Here is a 24,564-nt window from a genome sequence, read left to right on the forward strand (position 1 = left end):
TGTAATTTGGTACTAATTATAGGAACAAATGAATAAAGGGTTCAATTTTCATACAAATGAATTGAAAGCAATGGCTGCCTGTAAGGTGGCAGAACTCTGAAATACATCAACACAATTTGTAAATGTAAAATGCTTAACTGTCATGTAAAGTATGATGTAGATGAGTATGAGCCAACAAAATTACCGGTATGGTCCTTTAATGTGTGAAAATAAAAAGAGAGGGAGAAAACAAGAGAGATAAGTCTCCTCCACTGTGTATGAGTTAGCAAGGAAGCAATTTCAGATAAATCACAGCCAGCTTATTATTGCAGTGTTATTATTAAACTACAGCATTATACTAATTGTAGAAAACAGTCAGACTGCTTGGCTGAAATTACCCAATGTGTAATGCACAAAATTAAAAAATTATGAGAAGGCTTTATTTCCCTGCTGCTGGTGTCAGATAGAGTGTCAAGGCGTGACTTGAGGGTTATTGGCTGGGCCAGCTGTAAAATATGGATATTTGTCTATCGGTGTGTTTGTGTGTGTGTGCATGTTCAACCCGGTCAGGGTGCTGGTAGTGGTGTGAGCAGTTGTGACAGCCTGCTAATGTACAGTACGTGTGTTATTGAGTTATTTTAGTCACAGAGACGCAGCAGGGTTTGATTAAGCTGAGCAGCACCAGTAACAACTTTCTATGTGAGAGCAGCTGTGTTGCATTTCTCTCTCTCTCTCTATCTCTCCCTGTGTGTGTGTGTGTGTGTGTGTTAGTCTGGCATATGAATAAATAAGAGATAACCAGGTAATGCGGGGTAAAGCCGCTGTGTATCATATGTGTGAGTCTGTTTGCATATTTCCAACTCTTCCTTGACTTCTTTCTCCTGGCTTCTTCTTCTCTTTAATTATTTCTGCTTAGACTTTGCCTTTGGATAAGTAATAAACACATTGCCATGAGTCATTTATGCAGTTTTTTGTAGGACAAACACACAGAAGGATTGACTTGGATAATCTCCCTTTTGACATTAGATTATAAACTAACTCCACAAAGAACAAAGCTGTTTAAGATCTTCTTTAGACTTCTGTAGATTTATATTAACTGATGAGTTTTGAAATGACAGCTACTTTCAACATCCCATCTCCACTTGCACTGCTCATTGCATTGAAATGCTGTACTGGTATTCATGGCGCTCCACTAAAATATTCATGACTGCTCCTATGAATTTGTTCACATGCACATGGAATTGGACAGCGTGACACTGAAAAGCCCTCAGCACTATGAAATAAATAAATAATCCAAACTTTCTGCAAGATAGCAACATCTTTAGGTTCATCTTTCATTTCTGTTTTTTTTGATCTTCATCATAAAAATACATGTAAAATATATAGCTTTGAATAAAGCTATATATTTGAATAATATATAGCTTTAAATGAAGAGCCCTAATTATTTCCTAAATATTCTAATTTCAATAAGGAACTTCACCCAGTGGAAGAAAATAAAGACCTGAGATATTTCCACATCATCTGTGGTCACTGAGTGCAGATGACACAGCACCTGTCAGGAGGAAGTAAAGGACACATTTTACTGGAGTGACACCAGAGGGATGTTGGCTGTGCAATCTGGCTCTGCAAATCATTGTTAAAACTTGGCCCAGCTTGGATTGAGGCACTATCCCTCATGAAACGATGGGTGCACAAGGCATCTGTTATACTCAGCACATTTATTCTTTATTCTGATCCCCATCTGCTGACATGTGCGCCAGCACATCCTTTAAGCAAACTCTCATCATCCGTGTACCCTGGTACTGTCATCTCAGAGTCACTTCATAATCTCTGAAAACTCAAGCACATAGATGGGAAAAAAAACTTCTTGTTTACTTAGAGAAAGTCCACACTCAGACGACTGAACCTGAAAACATCATCTTCTGTCTGTCAGTGTCAATATAACTGATCACACAAAGACTTTGTAATCACAAAATAGTGGTTTGATTAATATCTCAATGCTGCATCCTGATAAATACTTGTCTGACAACTAAAATATATATGTACATGACAACAATGTAATCATGAACGGCCTGTTATGAAACACAGTATATGTGATGATGGAAAGCAGGAAGAGACAGAGCCGAGGTTTTCAGCTGACACTCAGCAAAGTAACTGGCCTGTGTCTGTCCCACTGCTGACCAGATGTGGGACAGATTGTGCTGTGATGCACAAATTTGTTGTTTGCTGACTGAAACAGTGTGAAAAAGAAGTAATTTAAAACATTCCTTCTGTTTAGGAGATCTTTACAGAAATAATGGAGACACAAGTGTGTTTTCAACAGTGTTTTCTGGACATAAAAAAGTATCAGTTTTAATGTGAATATGTCTTTATTTACATCATTACCTGAATCCTCTTCAATGCTGTGTGATATTAGGATTGGATTCAACACAACGAGCTATACACATGAAGACCAATAAGCATCAAGGTCTGACTCAGGCACTTGGAACTAGTGTGGGTATGGTGTGTTGGCAGCTGCAGCAGTGGTGCAGAGCGTGCACCAGTACGTGTCACAAGATAAACTGTGAGCACAACTGAGATCTCAGTTTGATTGGGCCAGCTGGACAACAGCATGAATATCAACACGTTCAAGTTTAAGGCTGACCTTCTTACTTGCAGGTTTTTCATCATAGGAACTTAACTGTGACCCTGACACTGTCAAGTACATCGAATCACTTGAATATTTTTTTTTGCTGTTATGAGGTTGTGACCTTCAATTTGTCTGTAATCTTGATTCATTTTCCTAATGGTTTCACTGCACAGTTTTGCAGGATGGTGTTTTTCAGTCACTGCAAACTTTTGTCTCTGATTCCAGCTGTTTATCAGGGCTTGGATATCTTTGTTTGTCCAACATGCACATTTCAGAGTTTTTTATGTTGTGGGTGTGATAGTAAAATAGTGGTTATTGATCTGTGCTTGTTGTAGAAGTACTTGTTGTGATGTAAAGGCACAGTTGTTTTATCAATCATGATTGTCAGTACTGGTAGCACCATCTTGAAGTAGAACATTTAGTTAGGATCTCCTCCTGAGCATGACAGAAATTCTATTTCAAAAACCTTTCCCCAAAGTGTACAAATAATAATGGAAATAAAATCAGAACCTGGCCACATGTAAAAATATATTGGAAAATAGGTACATTTTGGATTTTCTTAGGTGAAAGAACTTAGGTAATATGCGTGTAGAAGACAGATCGGTGATAGTGGCTGCTGGTTAGGTGCCTCAGCTGTTAGAACAGTGGTGCTCTGTTGAAGTGTACCACTGAAAAGTGAGCCAACCACCAGAGCAAAGCTCTGAATTCACCAGTGGATCTTAGCACTGACCTTCACCTGTGGTCACAAGCTTTGTATACTGACAGACAGAATGAGGCTGCAGCCTCACTCTCCAAGATAAGATTATAGGTCAGTGGTCTTCATTGAGAGGAATCAGTTGAGTTGGGCGGGGCAGCAGGGAGGGACGCCTCTGTGAGTTTCCCTTTTCAAGTGTTGCAGGCATGACTGATGACTGATTGTGAGGAGGTCATGGGAAACATTGGAGCAGCGTGAGGCAGCTGAAGGAAGTTATAAAGAGAAAAGGACATTTTGGCTGCTCTGCTTTCTCTGCTACAGTTCTGACCCACATAAACAGTAAAAGTGTGACCACTAGAGGGCATTCGGATCATTTCAGTGGCTTAAGTACTATCGTATTGTAGAACTACCATAGGTGCAGACAAGCTGAGATCTATCTATTTATGTATAAAATTGTTTAAGAGCAGTTTAAGTAAAAATCACCAAATTTACAAGTTCACCAGAAAACATAAATATGCATATAAAAACTCATCCCCTCACTTCCTTTATTTCTCTTTTGATCAGGTGAGAGAGCAGCAGACTGGCCTTGTGGTCTTGAGCCCCCCGCCAGGACGTGTCCTAACGGTACCGAGTGCAAAGGGTACTGGACTGGGCCCAACTTCGGTATCACAAACTTCGACAACATCCTATTTGCAGTGCTTACTGTGTTCCAGTGCATCACCATGGAGGGCTGGGTGGACATCCTCTACAGCGTGAGTCTATACACACCAAAAACTTTGGACTTCGTCATATAAGCTTGATTTCCTGCTGTCTGTCTGTTTTTCATCACTACCTTGTAACACACATCCTTCATCAACATCTCTAGCTATCACATTTTAGGTTATCATCTTTGCTCAGCTATTTATTGCTCTCCAGTGGCAGGGCTTAAAGATGTCGTGTTAGTTAAGTTAGTGCCAGCTTGCTATGAAATCTGGTATGGATATTCATGGTCCTCAGAGGATGAACCTTAATGTTTTTGGACGCCTCCTTGCATTTCCTCCTCTGCTGTTCTCAGGCCAAAATCTTATACATACAAAAAAATCTAAATCTAATGGCACCATGAACTTATCTGAGAACCTTCATGTTCCTCAGAGGATGAACCTTTGCTCTGTTGGACACCTCATGAGCTCTGTGCCCTCCTCTGATCTAAATGCCAAGTTATCTTTTTATTTAATGTACCAGGAAATGTGTTGAGCATACTGTATTCATCCTCTCATGGGGATAAACCATGTTGATTTTAATGACCCAATGGCCTTTTCTCTAGCACCACCCTCAGGACAACCTTTACAATGTTAGCCCTACCGCTGACATTAGGGTTAGACTTGCAGAATCATGTCATTTTTGCCATCTCTCACTTTAATATTTCGGGGTGTAAAGAACATTTCAGCCCTTGGGAACCACTAGGGATGGTTTATACATGAATAATTCATTTTAAAAAAGGGTTTTGTTGAGCATACACATTCTTTTTACACCACGCATATGCTTAACATTCATGTAGAGACACACACCTGGACCTGGAAGCTGCCAACCACAAAACTGTGACCAGTGAGCAGCTCCCCTGGAGCATTTAGAGGATTGGTTTGTGGCTGAAAGGCACGTTAAAGGTAGTTGTTAATGGAGTTAAGAGCAATATTCATTGTTTTTACCCTCAGATTTTTCATATTGATTCATGAACTTAAACATGACACTATCTCATCTTTGATATCTTACCCATCTGTGTGTGTAAGCCAGCGTACTGAAGCACAGATGGTGAACAGGTAAACACTTCAGGGTGTCAGTGTGTCAGTTTTGGTTCTGCATGGCTGGTGAGGTCACAGCAGTGGCACAGTGGACACATTGTACCTGTGCAATGTTAGTGTTCATGTATGCAGAGTATGAATGCACCGCATATCACTGCTTCCAACATGCTCGTTAAGCTGTTTTTGAAACATTAATTACTGCCTAAAGGTGTGTTCGGACATGACTTGAAGTGAGGCTACATGATTGCATATACAGTCAATGCAAAGATGCAAGTGGAGGCAAACAGACCGGGGTTCTGAGCAGCCCAAATTGTGATAGTAAAAAAAAGCAAGTTGAAAATGTTTCTACAATGTACATACCACAAAAACACGGGTCAAAAATGCACAAAGAGAGAGAGGGGGACTAAATGACATTAACAATCTGCGAGTGCACTCAGAGCAGAGATGCTGTGGCCATGTGGTTTGTGTCTAAGACAACTGGGTCACCAGGACATTCCCTCTAGTCATACAAGTTTTTAGTACCTTTTGTCTCTGTTACCAACCCAAACAGTTTTGTTATCTAAATGCCAGCAAAAAAAAAAAAAATGCCAGTACATCTTTGGTTTTTCAGGGCAGCCAAAAGCATGATAGCGCCTTTTAAAAACACACAATCCTGGAAACAAAAAGAAAAACAAGACTCTCTAAAGGATGAGGGAGCTCCAGCCAAGCAGAACTAAAAAATGGGAGGTCTCTGAGCCAGTCCCACAATGAGAGTCTGACTCAGAGCTTCATCAGTTGTTTAAGGCATAATATTGGACTAGCAGTACCTGCCAAATGAGGAAATACAACACAAATGTCCACCTCAAAATGCTTTCAAGTCATTTTGAAAGGTTGCTTGTGGTGCAGGGACACATATATATGGTTTAAGAAAAAGGAGAAGAGAGGAGAATAATGTTGTTTAATTTGATTCAAAAATACCTCTGAGTATATGACCTCAAAATAGCATGTCTTACTTTCTAGAAAAACATCACTACTAGGGACGTCAACAGTTAACCGTTAATGGGTTAACCGCCAAGAATATTTTAGAGCGGTTACGCATGTTGGTCTATAGATTAATTTGCATACACACTCTGCTAATGGCTAGACAGTTACAGGTTCACAACGTCAGATGTTCTTTTTGAATGGAGAAAGTACCAATGTAAAACCGACTTCTACACGGAGTGTTGCATTATGGGTTGTTTGTAGCCTTAATGTTGCAAGGGTAGCGAGTGTCTTAAATTCTGTTTATAGTGAGTGTGTGAGTCAATCAGCACTAAAAATGTTTGGTTAATCCAGTTTAACCTGCAGGAGTTTCTGAAAGCTCTGAAGGTGTTTTTCTGCCAAGGAGGAAATAAATTTATAATGATTGAAAACGAGTCCAAAGCGTCTTCTAACGTCTTTACTGCAAAAACAGAATATGTCAAGCTGCCAAATACCACTGTCACAGATGATAAGGAGCTCAAAAAGACAAACAGGCAGTCTTATTAATGCTAACTGCCAGAGAAAATATTTTTTACCGCTTCCAAGAGCCTGACAGCAGAATGTGTGATTATGTAACTATATTATGATATAAGTTATAACCAAAAAGTAACAATATTTTTCCAAAAAACAGGTCTTTGAAAAGGGGGGTCGACTCATCATCAGGGTCGCCTTATATTCGTATTATTATTTTATATTCATACCTCGAGCCTGAGTATGTTATGCCATCAAGAGCTACTATGACTAAACGCATTGAAAAACACTTTGAGGAGAAGAAGGATGAGCTAAAAGTCAAGCTAACATTAGCTCTGACCACCAACTGCTGGACAGCTCTCACCAACTAAAGCTACATCACAACTTCTCTTAAAAATTCACTGGTTAGTTATCAGTTAATGGTTGTCGGTCCGTCAAAAGCAAAATAAACCAAAACTGACATACCTAATCACAACCAAATAACACTGTAGCTTCTGACACCAGTTTTAGCCATCAGTAGCAAGATGGGAACCTCCAAACATCATAGATTTGTGAACATGTCTTAACAGCAGGTCATTAGAAAGTGCTTTTGGGATAAATTTCCACGGGCTTCCCAGGACTAGTGAGGTGATATTTTTTTCATTGTTATGACAGGTTACAGTGTAATTTTGTTGTGTGAAACCATCAATGAAGCTAATTCTCTGTTGATGCTCCAAAATCTGAGCTAGTTTGAAACAAATATACTCCACTGGATGCCTTGAATGCATGTGTGGCCATTAATAACAATCAGTGCTTCTGAAAAATGCCTCAAAAATTCTATTTCTGGCTTTAAATACCGCTTTTGATTAGAGTCAGTTTGAGAGTCACACTTTGTACAAAATCTTTCTTTTATGAAGTTAGCTGTTGAAGTTAATGCTGTTATGGTGAGTCGTTATACACCCAATGTGAAATATGATCAATTATTATTGATCCATTAAATTTAACCAGGTGAATGATTTACTTGTTGTGTTACTTGATACTACAGTACAATTCCTTCCTACTTTCATTTTTCCACTTTACTCCCCTGTCCTCAACATTTATCTCCCCATTTTATTCCCTAAACACCTCTCCTTTATCCTTTCCTTCCTTCTTTCTTTTCTCTTCTCCTTCCCCAAGAGAGAGGCTAACTGGCACTACACTGTGAGCCACTTACAGAGCCATCTTTCCTTCTTCTTCTTCTTGCTCTTCCTCTTCGTTTCACTCCAGACATCTCCTGTAGCTTTTTCTGGCTCATTATCCTCAGCGCTGCAGACCCACACTGCTGTGATCTGAGAATGCCTTTTCTCTCAGTCGCTACTTTTTCTTTGTATTTCTGTGTTTTTCTTCTCCTTCTGCTCAAAGTCATTGTTTTTTTATCCTCCAGTTATTTTTACTTCAGCCTTTCTGTGAGGCTTTCATTACTGTATTTCTTCCTGCCCACCTATCCAACCCGTTCCTTCTCTTCATGCTGCTGACTTTCAACATCTAGTCCTCCCTGGTTTCATTCTCTTTCCCCTCTCTTCTTTTTTCCCGTCTTTTCCACTTCATGACAAGACTTATTGCATGTATGATGGGGTGTTTGGCTGCGGGAGAGATTTCTCACAGCCTTAGAGTCCATTCACAAACCCCGTTGAGGCAGACAAGGCTCAGTTTGGGACTGTTTTGATTGGTCTGATTTCTACTCTTGAGGTTTTACTACACTACAGGCAGAAACAGATGAGCTCATGTTAGCGCATTTTCACAGTTCTCAAAAGATACTCTAAAGTTTAACACCTAGCTGACACCTGGCTCACACCTATACATCCATCTGTCTGTTGAAACTAACTCACTTACCGTGCCAGTGGAACATCTGCTGATAGGCTTGTGTGCGTAACAAGTGTCAGTTATCTATTACAAGAATTTATGCCATGGCCATGGAAAATACTTGTTTGTGACTGGCTGGCAGGTGCACATTAACATGCTTTAACTGGACATCTCCAATAAAAACCCAGTCATGATTGTAACCACTGTTCTAAATGTATGTGATGATACATTTCCTCGACTCATCTTGGTCGACAGCACTGGAAGCACCTCCTAAAAGTACCTGTTACTCACCAGCACTGAAATACACTGTAGCTCCACAAAGTTTTCCCCAAAGCACGTGTCAAACAAAGGAAATAAAAGGAGAAACCATGACAACATTATGTAGTGGAAAAGAACCATAGGTGTATTTGTGTGAGTGCAGTGGAGCGCGCATGCATGTCGTGTATGCATTAATATCCCACATCTACAAATGTAGATGCACTCTTGGTACAGAAGCAAGGGGGAAGGGTATGGTTTATAACATCATGAATCCAGAATAGCATCCAGGCGGGGGCTCTATTCTGTGGATTATATACTTTACCATAACCCGGCGTTAACCTCGCAGATTGATGACTGTGCTACCTCTGCCCCGAGGTGGATCGCTCAGACCCCTTCCTCTCTAATGGTGCAAAAGAAAATGCAGAGTCTCCATCCTCTCTGTCATTACCATCTTGCTCCCTCTTCTTCTCTCCTCATTGCTTTCTCTCTGCCATCCATCCCCCCCCCCACCCCTCCTCTCCCTCACACTTCCCTCATAACTTCAACCCTACGGCGAGGCCACGTCCCAGGATCCTGTGGTCTCCCAGCAGCTGATGTAGTGGAATGAAGCGTTACTGTCTGCCTCGTTATTCTTCAGCTCGAGGGAGTGGTGACAATAAGGCTGTGAGCGTGTTGCTACAGGTACCAGGGAGAGGATAAACAAATCAGGAAGTCCAGTTTGAAGACATAGAAGACACTTCAGGACAGCAATTTCATTTTTTAAGCATAAAGATTTAACACTTAAACAGCAATTTTTATATGCATAATGCAAACTCAGTGTACTGTAGTGTCTGGCCTTGACATGGAGACTGCTGTTGGCATCCTGTCTTCTATCAACGTACAACAAGTATATCTTTGAACTGTAATCATAATCGTTCCCCAAACTTAGCCAAACCCGAAGTTTCTTTCCCTATAACTTTTCCCAAACTAAAAGGTTACCTTTTTTTTCTGGACAAAGTGCCTTTGTGGGCCCGAGAACGAGAACAAGCTCAACCTGCTACATGATAAAAATCCACCTTCAGTGAAGTCTGTTCCCTCTATGAGAGAGCCTAGGTGGGAGAGAATGTCTCCAAACTGAGTCAACACTCCTTCTTGATGTTATAATCATGAACAGAGCGGAGGAAAAGGGAAGGGAATGCAAATAAAGAGAGATTTCAGCTTATGCTAATGATCATAATGTTGCCAGCCGCTGCAGAGCTTTTGAGTTGAGCAAAATATGCCCCCATCAGTGTCTACTTTAGCAGCTCAACCACACGGTGGATGTTACTGATATGCAACTGCAGAACGTTGGAGGCCAGATTATATTCGCATCCAGAAGTTCAAACTACCTATACAGAGAGAAATAATAAGTATTATCCTTTCAAATTATTCTGTCATTTGCTGACTTTTCCTTCATATTTCCTCCCTCCCCTACATCCACTAAATGTCTCCTGTTAGTCAGTCAGTTCTCAAAGTGAAAAGTGGATATTAATATGAGGATAAATAACTAATCTGAACTGAGGCCTGATCACACTTTGTCTGTTCTTGTAGCCTTTTTATTAGTAGGGAATTACCACTAAGCCTTGGAGGTACTAACAGGCTACACTTTGGTTGCCAACAACCGAGAGAAATGCAGGCCTATAACCGAACCCTGATGATCTCGACTTGCATGTCACCTCCCTCGACTGAGTGATGGGAGCGTGGCTGAGTATCCTCTAGTCCATCACCTAACTGTGCACTGAGCACAGTGTAGGTTTCAGTTCATTTAGGTTAACAATTAGACACAGACAGACAGAAACTAAACCAAAATGTTCAGGGATGAAGTTTATCATTCACTGTTCATTGCAGTCTCAACAAAAGATTTTCTCCCTATCAGCAGCATGCCAACTTTCATGCATTCATGCTCTCTCTTTCTCTCCTCTATGACATCCACCCTCTAATACACTCATAAGTGGTAAGACCTGATAAGTTACAGCATAACTCAGAATAACAACTAAATAGTTACACATGCCCTTAGGGTAGGTGTGAATCATAAAACGTCACAGAATTATACTTACTAATGGTAAAACAGCAGTTTTTCTGCCACGCAGCTTTGTTTTTTCATTGTTCATTTTGCAACACAGACCTAATTTATTGATAAGATATTTCAATATTGATCTAGCTTACTATGATGTGCTACGATGCCAAGCGGCTCATACCAGCCAGAAAGCTAATGTGCACAGTAACCATGACGATGGAACTCTATCTTTGATCGTTGATTGGCCACTTGCCTTAGTTATGACTTCACATCCAAAATAGTTAGGTTACGCCCCAAGTAATCACAGTGCAACCAATTTTAGTAGCTGATTTAGTTACAAACTAACTAGTAGTTACTAAGCCTCTAGTGTCGACTTCACACCCTAACTTAGGAGAGAACTTACACATAGCTGCTGCAACCCAGTGCTGTTCATTACAATAAAAGTTGCTCACCCAGCACATATGCTGCCCATAGAGCATGAGCATTAGACTTCTCTGGCAGAGCTCGGTGGCTCCCTGCTCACATGAATGGCTCAAAATAATTTAATTCATACAGCTCTACACAGACATATAATAAAATTATATTAACTTATATATTTATTTGACATAATGGAGAGAATGGAGAGAGAGAATTAAGTAATATCTGAATGTATGCGCCTCTTTTGTTAGCTGTGTATGAGATTGACCTGCAACACCAAAATCATCAGCAGTTACATGCCCAAATATAAATTGTCCACGTCTTATTTTATCTCGTATTTTTAATATTCTAAATAAACACCGTGATAAAAAAAAAAAAAAAACAATTTATTTGAAAACAAAAATCCTATAAATAACAAAACTAATGAGCTCAATCTTTGATAAAGCTCAAAATGCCAGGCTCGGGCGCCATCTTAACTAGATCTCATCATTCCCACTCTCTTCCAGCAGAAATGCCATGACAGTTATCCTCAAAACACAGCAAAGTCTTGCATTGATTCAAACTGTGAATGCTGCTTTAGCTCTGAGCCAGTCAGCAGGGAAGTGACACTGTTGTAGCAGCAGCAGGATGTGTGGGCGGTTTCTTAGCGTTGATAATGTGGCAATCTTCATTTCATGCCCCGTGATTTTATTACATTTCCTCTGTCTCTCCTGGCGATCCAACGGCTGCCATCAAATTAGATGCACCCCTAATTACCTCTGCTGTGTCATGTTCTGGCTTCACACTGCAAAAAATGTACACATGTCACTTAATATTGTATTCGCTCTCATTTGAATATTTTTAAAGGCCCTGAAAACATATTTTCTAAATCAGTTTCATAGAATAAAAGAAGGGATCCTGCTATTATAGCAGTAGATCTTAGTGTTATACCTCAAGAAATGTCTTGTACTGTCATTCTGTGACATGTATTGATCTAAAATATTGACTAAAATCTTTGTGCATTGTGGCATCCCTTTATTGAGATCTGTATGTGAGCTTGTGTGGTTTACTGTGTGTGTGTGTGAGATGCTAGGTGTCACAGCCACATTTTCCTCTCACTTCGTTAGAGCCGTGTGAGTCACTGAGGCAGGTGCACCTTGACCTTGTCAGGGAGACGTCTTGTCATGGTGTCATGGGCAGTCATGGTGCTTGTCAAATCCTCGTAAAAATAGAGCAGCAGACAGGGACGGTTAGATACTGTCTGAACGTTCAGCCATGTCTCTGTGTGAATCTAGTTGGTAACTTCAGTAACAATATCAAAGAAAGCATACAGAAGCTGTCAAGTTCAGCTGAGTGTGTACATGCGTGTGTGTTCGTGTTTGCCTATAGGGATGTTTGGCCACACACTAGCAGGAAGAAACTAGCATCATGAGCACATGGTAGCACATGCTAGTTTTTCATACTTGAAAAGGAATTTATAGTAAAAAAAGAAAAGATTTTGAATGTTTGATGTGTTTTGTTCTGGAAATGTGTGTCTTATAGATTATAACTGCTTTCAGCTTGAACACATGAACTCCAAAACAAGCTAACAACATGAGCATTCATTCAGAGTCTTATTTGTGTCCACCTGATGATCTTAAGTGTTTAGCTTTGGTGATTTAGCCAATAGTTGCGAACTTTGACCGTGGGTCATTTGAGTAGAGTGGTTTTATCAGAGTTTGATTCAAAAATATGAATTACTGGAGTTTTAATTTTGAATATCTCACGGATAGGTAAGTAAGACACCATATTAATGTGGTCCAAGACTGGTGTAATTTAGGATTCTTGAAATTGCATTTTCATGCAATAAATGATTAGAATACTATGGGAGTTTGTGGCTTTTTTTTTCAAAGTGCTACTTAAGATGTAGAACAGTTTACAGTGGAAGGAAAAGACCTCAAAATGCACCGGTCAGACTTTAGCCTGTGAGACTCATGCTCTCTGATTACTTTGATGTGAAAGGAACCCTGTGTCCATATTTAAGTGGTCAGCCTTTTGAACTCAATCTGCCTGATTAAATAGCACTAAAATTAGCCTGCAGCAAATGAATTCCCTGTCAAGAGAAAAAAAAATTGTAGACTTGTCGAGAAAGATGACAAGAACCTCAAATTCAATTTAACTAGAAAACTGTTTTGATATATTCTTCTTCTTCGAGCTGAAGACCTTTTGCTGTTTGTGCCACTGGAGCTGTTGTGAATGTGCTCAGGACGGTAAGGACCTGCAGAATTGGTTCAGAGTGGCTGTCTTCATCTCAGCAGGCTTTCCTTGCCATCAGAGAAAATGTGTGTGCGGTGGCAGCACTGTAAGCTGAGAGTGGGAGTACACTGTCACACCACAACTCTATGATGCATGAGTCCAAATTATGTGGCAGATTTTGCTTTTTCCTCGCCGATCATTCAGAGCAGCCCGCCAGCGATGACTCATGGGAATAACAGAGGTGGGATAACGATATCAAATGAACTCATATAAAAACTCAGTGGATATAAGTCATTACCTAAAGTTTGCTCTTAAAAATCAACAAAATGTGGAGGCGTAAATATTTTGGGGTGTCATCATTTCACAGCCAGCAAGAAGGCTCTGTTTGCAGTTCATATTTTTGTTTGTTCCAAATGTTTTTAGCAGAATATCTCAAAAGTTATCATCAGTATAGGCCACGCCCCATTCCATTTGATAGATTTTCCACCACGATTAGACTTTTTTAACTTTTTCCACCACAAATATCAATTCACAATTTCTCCAACATCACATTTGGACATACTTCTTCAAAATGGAACATGTGACCACATTGTGCTCGCTTTTTCCACAGATAGCATCACCTGTAGCAACTGTAGCTTGTGACAAGGGAAGTCTCAGCTAAATGAAATGAAGATCCTGGGTGATGATGTTTCCTCAGTGTCTCGGTCTTCATTGTTAGGTTTTTAGTCAGAGAGTTGTGTATCTGCATTCACCAGGGGGTGACAGCATGTAATACAAAGTATGATTACTCAAGTGGGCAAAAATCAGACATACCAGTATTCCATACTGGTGAGTACTGGGCCAACTTAAGCACTGAAGTTCTTTAAGGCTTTAAGCTCTGTTGAATTTGATATAAATTGCCATAACTCTCTCCCAATTTTACATGACTTATTCACAAATGTACTCAAAATCTGACCAGATTACAAAATTTGATTTCATCTATTCTGTAGATGACACCACAGCAAGATGAGGAATTGAAATGGACATAACTCAGGGTTGGCTCCCTTTAAACTTTGCACAATTCAAAGTTCTAAACATCTTCTAAAGATGAAAAACTGTTACAGTGACAAATTTAGAGAATTGTGCGGCATTCTACTATGTGATTATGAGTTCATTCAAATTAAGTTTTAAAATAAAAAAATAAAAAATACCATAATGAGCTTTCATGTTACCAATAGGTGTCAGTCATGAAAATGTGAATAACAGCACTGCCACTGTATGCTACCTTTAACCATTGAATGTTTGCTTGCTATACTTGTAACTACATTTTACTCCACTATTAGTTTTTTTCTGTAATCAGATTATACTTAAACAACATATGGGGTCACTAGAAGTACCTTGCTGAAGGCAACATAGTGCATCAGTAGTTTTCTAATGAACTAAATTAGTATAGCCAGTGGCCTTGATTGCCATATGCCCTGTATCTGCTCTCCTGCTGTGCATGCAGTGTGGTTTAATCTTGTTGCATGGCTCCATACCCAGTGTACTTAAAGGTAGGGTAAACTAATCTGCCCAAATGCATATAAATGACAAACACACCATACGTTCATATACTGAGGAATAGGGAAATCAAAGCAGGGTTGCGATGACAGTCACTCTGAACAAAGATTTGGTATTTTATCTTTCTATACAATAAAATATAGTATGAAAACTGCTTGTTCTATCTTTAACTATGATGTAATAAGCAAAATGACAATGAGTAAAAGTGGGCATTTATTATGGTCTTTAGCTTTTGAGTTGGTCTGGACTTCCTTATAGACTACATCCTTGGTGCAATGTACTGCATATTACACACAAATAGCAGCTGGTAGTGAAGGGACAAATTGTTTTGATGCTGACAGATTATGAAGCAGCAGGTTGTGCAAATTTGATGAAAATACATGAAAAAAGAAGAAATGAGACAGTGAGAGAAAGGAATACAAATCTGCAGACTTGGAGCAAAATTGAGAGAGTTGGCAAGAAACAGAGAGACAGACTGACACACACACACATACGCATGCACACACACACCACACACACACACCTTCCCCTAAATATGTGAATTAAATGTAGATGGAACCACAGATGTGTTTGCTTGACGGTGCCAGAGGCGGTTTGTAATATAGAATACCGATCACACCCTCCGTTCAGAAAATGACATTTGACAAACTGAAGTGATGGATGTCCTTCCATGTTGCCCAGGGCCAGAGCATCTTCTCTTCTCTTCTCTTCTCTTCTCTTCTCTTCTCTTCTCTTCTCTTCTCTTCTCTTCTCTTCTCTTCTCTTCTCTTCTCTTCTCTTCTCTTCTCTTCTCTTCTCTTCTCTTCTCTTCTCTTCTCTTCTCTTCTCTTCTCTACTTGTGTTGGATCAGGCCATTATCATGCCGATGTCATATTGTCTGATCCCACTGAGTGTAGTAGTTCAACAGCATTTCATGATAGTGACACTGGCCATTTATTTCCTCAGTCAAAGAGATAACTTTCTTTGTTTTTTGGGAAGCTGTAAAGTAGTTACAAGAGGCAAGGTCCTTGTGGCAACAGTCATAGAAAAACATCTGGCAATACAAAGTGAGGAAAAACGTGGAGAAAATGCAAAAAAGCTGCTGAGTGTTAATGCTGCAAATAAATATTAAAATATTTTTTTCATCTGTATTACACATTTTTTAAATCTCATTTTCACATTAAAAAATATTATTAAGTAATATTCAAAATAAACACTGATAAATTTCCAAATTCTGTTTGGTCTTTTTGAAAAGAAACAATGAAACAATAAATCTTAAATATCCTCATGAGTAGTACAAAACCAGATTGCATTTAGCTTGTTGAACGTTTCAAATGTGAGAAATCCAGCAGCTCTTTGGCTTTCACTGCAGAGACCTTGCTGTGTTTCAGAATCTTAAAAACATCTGCCTAAGCTCAACTGAACTCAGCTTGTCTGCCTGAGCTGACAGCTGAAGAATTAAGGCCGTGTCAACAGGAGAGAAAAGTCTTCCCTCCTCACCAGCTGACTGGGACTGAAAGCTGACGCAACAGAGTGTATTTCCACTTCATTTTCTGCACCAGGCTTCCAGGGTTCCCCAGAGAGAGAAGCAGGGAGATATTTGCTGCTACTGCAAACAGACAGAAGAGCTGCATCTTACCAAATATTGAGCAGATACAAAATTAGCCAAAAATGTTACACAGACCATTAGTAGAAAGGACAGCACAAGCTGTAAACATACAATTGTTTTATTATCACCTCCTAAAGATGATATTGTGAACAGGTTAGTAAACTGTTGCCTATTGAGACTTGCGACATTAAAATTAATTAGGAGAAGCCTTTAAGTACAATATTCTTTTCATTTTAGCTCAGTTTTCTTCACCAACTCCTGATGGAAACTCTCTTGCTCTTTAGCTGCTAAAAGCTCACTATCATTGTCTGTTTTTGACAGGTATTGTACACTTGGTTTATAAGGGCTCTTTCACTGAAAAGACTGAACCACACAGTAAAGTTGTGGGCTTTAAAACCAACCTTACTGTGACGACAAAAGGACAGGAAGCTACACACATTCACTGCACCCAGCTGTTCACCAAGAAATAGTGTCAGCATGTAACATGAAACCTGTTCATGCATGGGTTAAATTAACAAGATGGTAATTAGTGACCTTTAGAGGTGTTTATAGGCATATTTTTAATTTTTGGACAGAGCAGGCTAGCTGTTTCCCCCTGCTTCCAGTCTTTATGCTAAGCTAGGCTAACAACATCCTCATTCTACCTACTCACTCTTGGAAAGAAAGTGAATAAGCATATTATAATATTAAACCTTTCCTTTAAGCTTTATTAATTTCAAATGAACTTAATTTAAGAGAGAAGATGATGCTCATGAGACCTCCTGAGACAAGACCTAAGATTGAGCGATGAGATGATGGGACATTGAAGAGACGTTGGACTTGTAGGGAAGGAAACGATGTAGAGCAACAGTGAGCCTTCTGCCAGCCATTTATCCTGGTGTGTGGGCCACTGCTTCTCTGACAGCTGAGACAGAGGGTGTGCTACTGTATATAGTTTGTGTGTATGTGTTCATCTCACATACTCGGGTGCATAATATAGATCTCCACCCTGCTGATTCAGCCGCCCTGAACCTCCCATCACAATTACAGCCAGCGTGTGGCATCGCTCCGACACTGGCGTCTGCAAAATGTCACTGTGCTTCACACAGCCCATCAGTCCGCAGGTCTGTCCCCCGCTAACAGGCCGCTGTGTGGGAGCAATCGCAAAGATGGAGGGTGCTGACTCCCAGAACCCCTGGGGGTGACAACAAGCATGAATATCAGCACAGCTCAGTCACTACTGAAGTACACAGTCAGTTTTGCCCCGTCACCAAAACTGTATCATATCACCAGTATCATAAAGTATCCAGCCAAAGTTCTTTGGATAAAATCTAAGATTCCTTTGTTTTGCTATTGTTATTTTTCCAGAAAAATATTATAGATGTTTATTTCAAGTATCAGAAAACAGAATGAGCTTTAAAAACTGACATATTATCACCTTATAAAGCTGATACAGCAATTTTGTTAGCAAACAGTTGCCTCTTAAAACATCCAGCAGATAAGGAGCAACATTAGCATTCCATGGCAGCCAAGTTTGAGTCCACCTGATGTATGTGCATCCAATATTCACTCTCCTTCTTACAATGGTTTGGTCTTCACCGACTCCTGAGAGAAATATCTAACTCCTTATCTACTAAATGCTCCACTTTTTTCACCCGCTAGTTGTTGACTTTATCTGTCTGCTGTTTGGCACTCGGCAAGTGGCATACAGTGGCCTTATCAGAGTTTTGTCACCGAAAACATCTGTCTGCTGTGTCTGGAAACAATACTGATAAGATCAATGAGAGTGAATCAGAACAGTAAAGTTTGCAGGCCACAAGACAAAACAATGAGCTGAAAGCAGCTAAAATACTCTGTAGAGCTGAGAGGAAATTCAGATTTGCAGGATAATTCTCTGTGTGTCTATCACTTTGAGCAACTCATTACATATTGCACGTTACTGACCCTGGTCACCATTTAAGCAAGTCAGTGTTTTTGTGTTTCCATGTTGAGGGCCTTTTTCACAGTAGGAAACAGTCACGTCACTGTCACACTGTCATGGCTTACTGGGACACTTGAATAGAACAGAGCTATTGTTAATATTTTTAGGAACACCTGTGCTTTTTCTACAATGACAAGTCAAATTGTTTGTTGTGAAAAATAACTATCGAGGATATCAGTTTAAAAAAAAAACCCTTTCAATGCTCATGTGGCTGAACGGGACGAAATCTCTGTAGCCAGGTTCCAACATCTTGTGGGTGGAGGCTGTTATAGCAGCAGATTAATGTTCACGGTTTTGGAATGACATGTTCAGCTATCACACATGGGTGAAATATTCAGATGTCCACATACTTTTAGGTGTCTACATGCTTCATCCTCTTTGCTACGCTATTGTTCACGGTTATCTGGTCACATATGATAAGTAGATGACCGAGACATGAATAGCTTGTATATATCAGGGATATACCAGGGACAAGACTCCATTAAAACCCTTTAATGTTCTGTGTGTGTCAGTGTGTCAGTTCCTTGGTTTCTTTCTTTTCTTCTCCATTTCTCTTTCTTCTGCTGCATCCCATTCTTCAAAACTTCATAATGAGTAAGCTTTGACAGCTGTAGTCTTTAATGTTGCTATGGTTACAGGATGGGTAGCAGATGAATTTTGAACGGTGATTAAACTTGAGCCGGACTGTTTGTGCATTAAATGGTTTTAACGCACACCTGCTGGCCATTCAGAAAAGAGTATTCACCCACCATGGTATACTATACATTTATTCCATTATATGTATGTTGAAATAATTTTATGGGTTTTTTTTGGTTTTTTTTACCATTTCTGAGATGTTTTCAAAGTACTGTAGATATAGTAAAGTGGAAATAATACTGGTACTGGTAATACTACTAATTGAAATATGTTTCATACTAACATATTACTAGCATTATATCAGTACATGGTTTGTGGCATATAAAGGCACAAGGGCTGGCACTCTTAGCCAATATATCACCAAAAAAACAGACAAGCGGGGCTTTAAATTGTTCTGCTGGGCCAGTTCATCTGGCATCATCCACGACCTACTGCTCTATCAAGGGGCAATCACACTTTTCAATGTTTTGCTAAGTGAGCAGGAGCAGGTGCTACCTCATAAGGCCAAACTGGTCACAACGTCATGGAAAAGCATAACACTGCCACAGCTTTCACTCATCTTCTAAGAAAACTACTTCACCAGTTTCAACTTGGTCCAGAACCTGCACACAAACCTGGGTATTCAAGTGCATCAGCGCTGTCCAATCGAACTTGATCAGTGGAGCTCCCTTAATGACAGACAGAGCTGATGAAGAAAGGATGTGGAGTTTTTGATTGCAGGTCTGCTGAAGGGGTGATCGCAGTGAAATGGGTTGACAACATATGTGTCAATCTTCTGAGCACTGCCTGTGGGATCGTGTCTCTTTCAAATGTCAAAAGGTGGAGCAAAGAGGCCCACGCAAAGATTGCTGTCCCGTGCCCATCACTCATTCCTGTCTACAATCGGAAGATATTGATCTTTACTTTCCCTTGTTCGGATACATTTTTGACCTGTGCATGTCAAATTCCTGGCTGGTCTACAAGAGAGACTGTGGCCCACTGAACGACAAACCAATGCCTCTCAAAAGGTTCTGCCTGGAAGTTGCCCACAGTTTGAAGCAAGTCAAGAAGCCAGCATCCAAAGTTGGCCAACCATTATCCTCCTCTTCACCACAGATTTCGTCTCAGAAGAAACACTACATCCCAAGAAACTTACAGTCACAACCAGATGTGCGTTATGATAACTGCAGACATTTGCCACTTCACTGTGACAAGCGGGGGTGGTGCAACCTCTGTCCAAAGGGTGTGTCAAGATGGAAATGTCAGAAATGCAATGTTTTCCTGTGTTTGAATGCAAACCAGCAATGCTTTGTAGCATACCACCAGAAATAAAGTGGATCTAATGCACAAAAAACATTTGTGCTTTTGCACCATCACACACTGTGGAGTCTGTTTAAAAAAACATGGAATGTTGTTATTATTGCCCCAAGGAAATAAAAAATGCAAAGAAAACATTTTTCCATTGCTTTTTTCTTACTGAGGACATTAAAGGGTAATAACAGGTCAATGTTAAAAATCAGCAACAGTTAGCTGTCTGTGTGTGTGTGTGTGTGCGTGTGTGTGCGTGTGTGTGTGCGTGTGTGTGTGTGTGTATACCAGATATTCCTCATGTTGTGGGGACTCACCTCCCTTATGAGGACAAAAAGCAAGTCCCCGTAACATAAATCATTAATTTAACATAAATCATTCATTTTAGGGTGAAGACTTGGGTTAAAATGAAGGTTAGTTTAGGGTTATGTTAAGGTTAGGGTAAGGGTTAGGGTTAGGCATGTGGTGGTTATGGTTAAGGTTAGGATAAGTCTCCAGGAAATGAATGTTAGTCAATGTAATGTCCTCTGAAGCAATGGAAACACAACTTTATGTGTGTGTGTGCGTAAGTCATTTACAGTAATCAACCCTCAGCCATGACGGTTCATACTGGGAGACTGAATTGTCACCTATTTGTCTGAGGACAATTTATTCTAAGTGGATGTTCATGAGCAGTAACACTTGCTGAATTAAACAGTTGTTCTGCTGTGATAGAAGACTGAGCTTTTTGTTCGTGGGACATTTGTTGGTGGTAGGAAGCACACAGAGATAACTGAGACGTTTTTTAATTACTCTTTTCAAATGGAAAAGTTGTCAATATTTTTCGAACAAGGCAAGTTGGCAAAAGTTTCTGTTCAGTCCGCCAAGTTACTGAAAAATGCATTGCTATTCACAGCTGTGGATGGGAAATAGGAATGTAGGATCAAAGACATTCATACATTGTCATCTCAAAGTGGGTCATTGAAAACCAAATGTCAGCCCATTTACCTTTTATTTAGGACATGTTCATTCTCCATTTCTCACTAAAATGATTCTTTCCAACTTGAATTATGCAGAGAGATTATAGTGAAACATTTGGTTATTTCAAGAAAAAGAGATAATCTAGATATTAATTAGTTTTGGTGACCTTTTACATTTTGGATTTCCCGCATTAGGTTTCATTGTGTATCTCACAGTGATATACAGAAAAATTAATTATATATATATATATATATATATATATATATATATATATATATATATATATATATATCAGGTGAAATATGTGTAAGAGTAAGGACTTAAATTCTTAGAATACCCAAAAATGTCTTACTTGATTCTGTGTTGTTTTGATGTCGTGTCTTTATGTGTGTTTGTGTGTCCAGACTAATGATGTGGTAGGAAACACCTGGAACTGGCTCTACTTTATCCCTCTCATCATCATCGGCTCCTTCTTCATGCTCAACCTGGTGCTCGGTGTCTTATCAGGGTAAGTCATTTTGTAACACAAACACACACATTTGAGGTCAGCTTAAAGCTCAGATCACATTACATGTAGTAAAGGCTGATTTACTGACATCAAGATAACGGAGAGGGTGTACTGGGGTGTGTATATATGTGTGTGCATAAGCATGTATGTGTGTGTGCAGTTGATGCCCTCCACATGTCTATATCGAATCGTTGGCTGTCTGTGTCAACCCGTCCTTGAAGGTAGGTCGCAGTGGTTTCTCACAGATGTCAGGGAACCGCTTCAGGCTCTGGTTTTGCAGGATGCACAAATGTAGGCTGCAGTCGATGCCACATTTTGCAAAGCTTATCTAACAAATAAGAATATCAATCAATTAGCACTACATCATTACTACATCAGTGTTGCAAGAAATTACTGAGGCAATGTTCAAATCTATGTCTTGTTACACTGAGTGTGAGTAGTGACAGAACAACAAACATTGGAGTTGGCTGAGCTTAAAATCATGGAATAATCAGGTCTTGTAGTTTTTTATAGCTTATTAAATTGAATGTCAACCAATATTAACCAATATTGAATTCTTTGCCATGTTAACTTATAGACAAACATTCTGCAGGTTGTTCTGCATTGATGTCGTCACTTCTGCAACACTCAACCAACTTTTCTGTGTGTTGTGTGTCAGAACAACATTCTTACCTGCTGATACTGGTTTTAAATACTGGTGTTTCTCACTGTAGCAGATGAAGGAATCTGTTCAGCACAGATGAGCACTTACATACAGATCTGTACAACCTGTTGATGATAACGTGTTTGTTCGCCGCTGAACTCATGTTACGTCACATAAGCTACACCTGTTTACAGAAACAGGCTAACATTAGACGCTAATGCTTGCAAAGTCCAGCAATAAAACACAGATGAGACTGTGCACATCCGTTGTAATAATGTTAGCCACAAACATCTTATACATGATATTAGTGTTTACTTATAGTTGAGGTTGTCTTAGGGGAAACACTGTGCCATACTGCTCCATCTGTTAGCTAACGTTAGCCTATGCTGTGCTGGCAGTTTGCACCGGTCTGCACCTTCACAAGTAGTCATCATCGCCGTAGCGCCATGTTGTGTTACCAACTTCCGGTTAAAGTATGGTGCCTTCTGGATACGTACATACTCAACCACACACACACACACACACACACACATACATACATACTGCAGTGTAAACATAAATACATTCTCACACTCATATACATAGATACTTACATGAACACACACACACACACACACACACACACACACACACACACACATATATATATATATATATATATATATGCAGGTATGTATGTATGTGCATGAGAGTATGCATGTATGTGCAAGTGAAGTATTCAATTTTGGCCCCGGTGGCTTCTCATAGGTGAATGAAAGGCACATTGTAAAGCGCTTTGGATAAAAGCACTATATGAAATAGTCCATTTACCATTAGCTTTAACTATATCACTATATATGCTATCTAGATATAATTGTAATATGCTCAATATAATTACGTATCCTGCGGTAAGTCCTAAATCTGATACTTATCTGACAAGCTGCCATGAAACTGCATAATGGTCTGTCAGGCCATTACATCACTCTTCACAGTTTTTCCTCTTCATCTCCATAGTTCAGTGTTCAGAAACTTCAGAAAGATCTGCTAACACAGCTACAGCTATGCCAACGGCCTTTTTCCTCTCTCTTGGCCCCAACAGCTGCCCAGCTGTCACCTTCGCTCCACAGTTAATAATCCTTCATAAAAAATTTTTGAGCCAATTCAGTGTCTCGTAGATGTGTTGCTCTTGTAATGCTTATAATCTTATTTGTTGTTGTAATATCCGAATTGACGAATATGATCAAATGTTAAATTAATTTCTTCTTTCTGTGTATGAAAAAATGTCTCTGTATATGTTTCAACAGAGAATTTGCCAAAGAGAGAGAACGTGTAGAGAAGAGGCAAGAGTTCCTGAAGCTTCGGAGGCAGCAGCAGATCGAGAGAGAGCTCACTGGATACCTGGAGTGGATCTGCAAAGCAGGTCAGACCCATCTCTGAAACAATGTGAGAGGTAGAATGTATTTGTTAGAAAAACGTAAAAATTGATAGAAAGTCCCTCTTTCCTTTCTCTCTCCCACTGCAGAGGAGGTGTTGCTGGAGGAGGAGGATGAGATTGCAGAGGAGAAGTCCCCGCTGGACGGTGCGTGGTACAAGAGGAAACAAAACCTTCCAGGTGAAAACAGGGCTGAGTATCTGTTGCCTGCTTTACCATGGTCCATCACCACAGGAGGCCGATGGTAAACCAGGCACAGAGAGGTACAGTTCATCATCTCCATTTTAAGGATAGATTTTTGTACAGCATCTACAGTATGTGTTGTGCATAAATCCTTCCAAAATCATCGATCAGTCACATTTTTCCTGTGTGGAGTGGAGTGTAGGCTTAAATCAGACTCACTGTACAGAAATAGTTATCATCCAGAATGATACAGCTGCATCTTATAGACCCAATCTGTTTTTTTCATATCCCATCTCACAAAATTCAAAATATTGGCCTGTTAGGTTGATATGATTGTTGGTTTGATGTGATTTGACACTAGCCTGGTCTTTTTCCTTTATTAAAACTGTCTTAAGACTAATTTGGAGCTGTTGTCAGAGCAGTAAATCTTAACACCTAAACCAGCAAAGTGCAGGCTTATTCACAGTTAAGTGGATCAGTTGAACCCCAGAGGATTTTAGTTGAAACAGGTATTGAGAAAACATGATAATCTGTTTGGGGCTTTGACAGGACTC

The 24,564-nt window shown here is 39.8% G+C and overlaps 1 protein-coding gene across 7 annotated transcripts in view; it reads left to right on the plus strand.

Annotated features, from left to right (window-relative positions):
* Nucleotides 1–24,564, plus strand: part of cacna1bb (calcium channel, voltage-dependent, N type, alpha 1B subunit, b) — a 172,101-nt gene that overhangs the window by 66,202 nt on the left and 81,335 nt on the right. For 5 of the 7 annotated variants that reach the window (XM_042394880.1, XM_042394882.1, XM_042394883.1 and 2 more), the window contains 4 exons: nt 3,867–4,054; nt 21,670–21,773; nt 23,700–23,815; nt 23,918–24,007. In XM_042394880.1, coding sequence (XP_042250814.1) covers nt 3,867–4,054; nt 21,670–21,773; nt 23,700–23,815; nt 23,918–24,007 — 498 coding nt within the window. The remainder of the gene's footprint in view (nt 1–3,866; nt 4,055–21,669; nt 21,774–23,699; nt 23,816–23,917; nt 24,008–24,564) is intronic. The other 2 variants (XM_042394881.1, XM_042394884.1) reach the window with 1 other exon arrangement.

The sequence above is a fragment of the Thunnus maccoyii genome, chromosome 19 (genome assembly GCF_910596095.1).
Source record: "Thunnus maccoyii chromosome 19, fThuMac1.1, whole genome shotgun sequence".
Lineage (NCBI taxonomy): Eukaryota > Metazoa > Chordata > Actinopteri > Scombriformes > Scombridae > Thunnus > Thunnus maccoyii.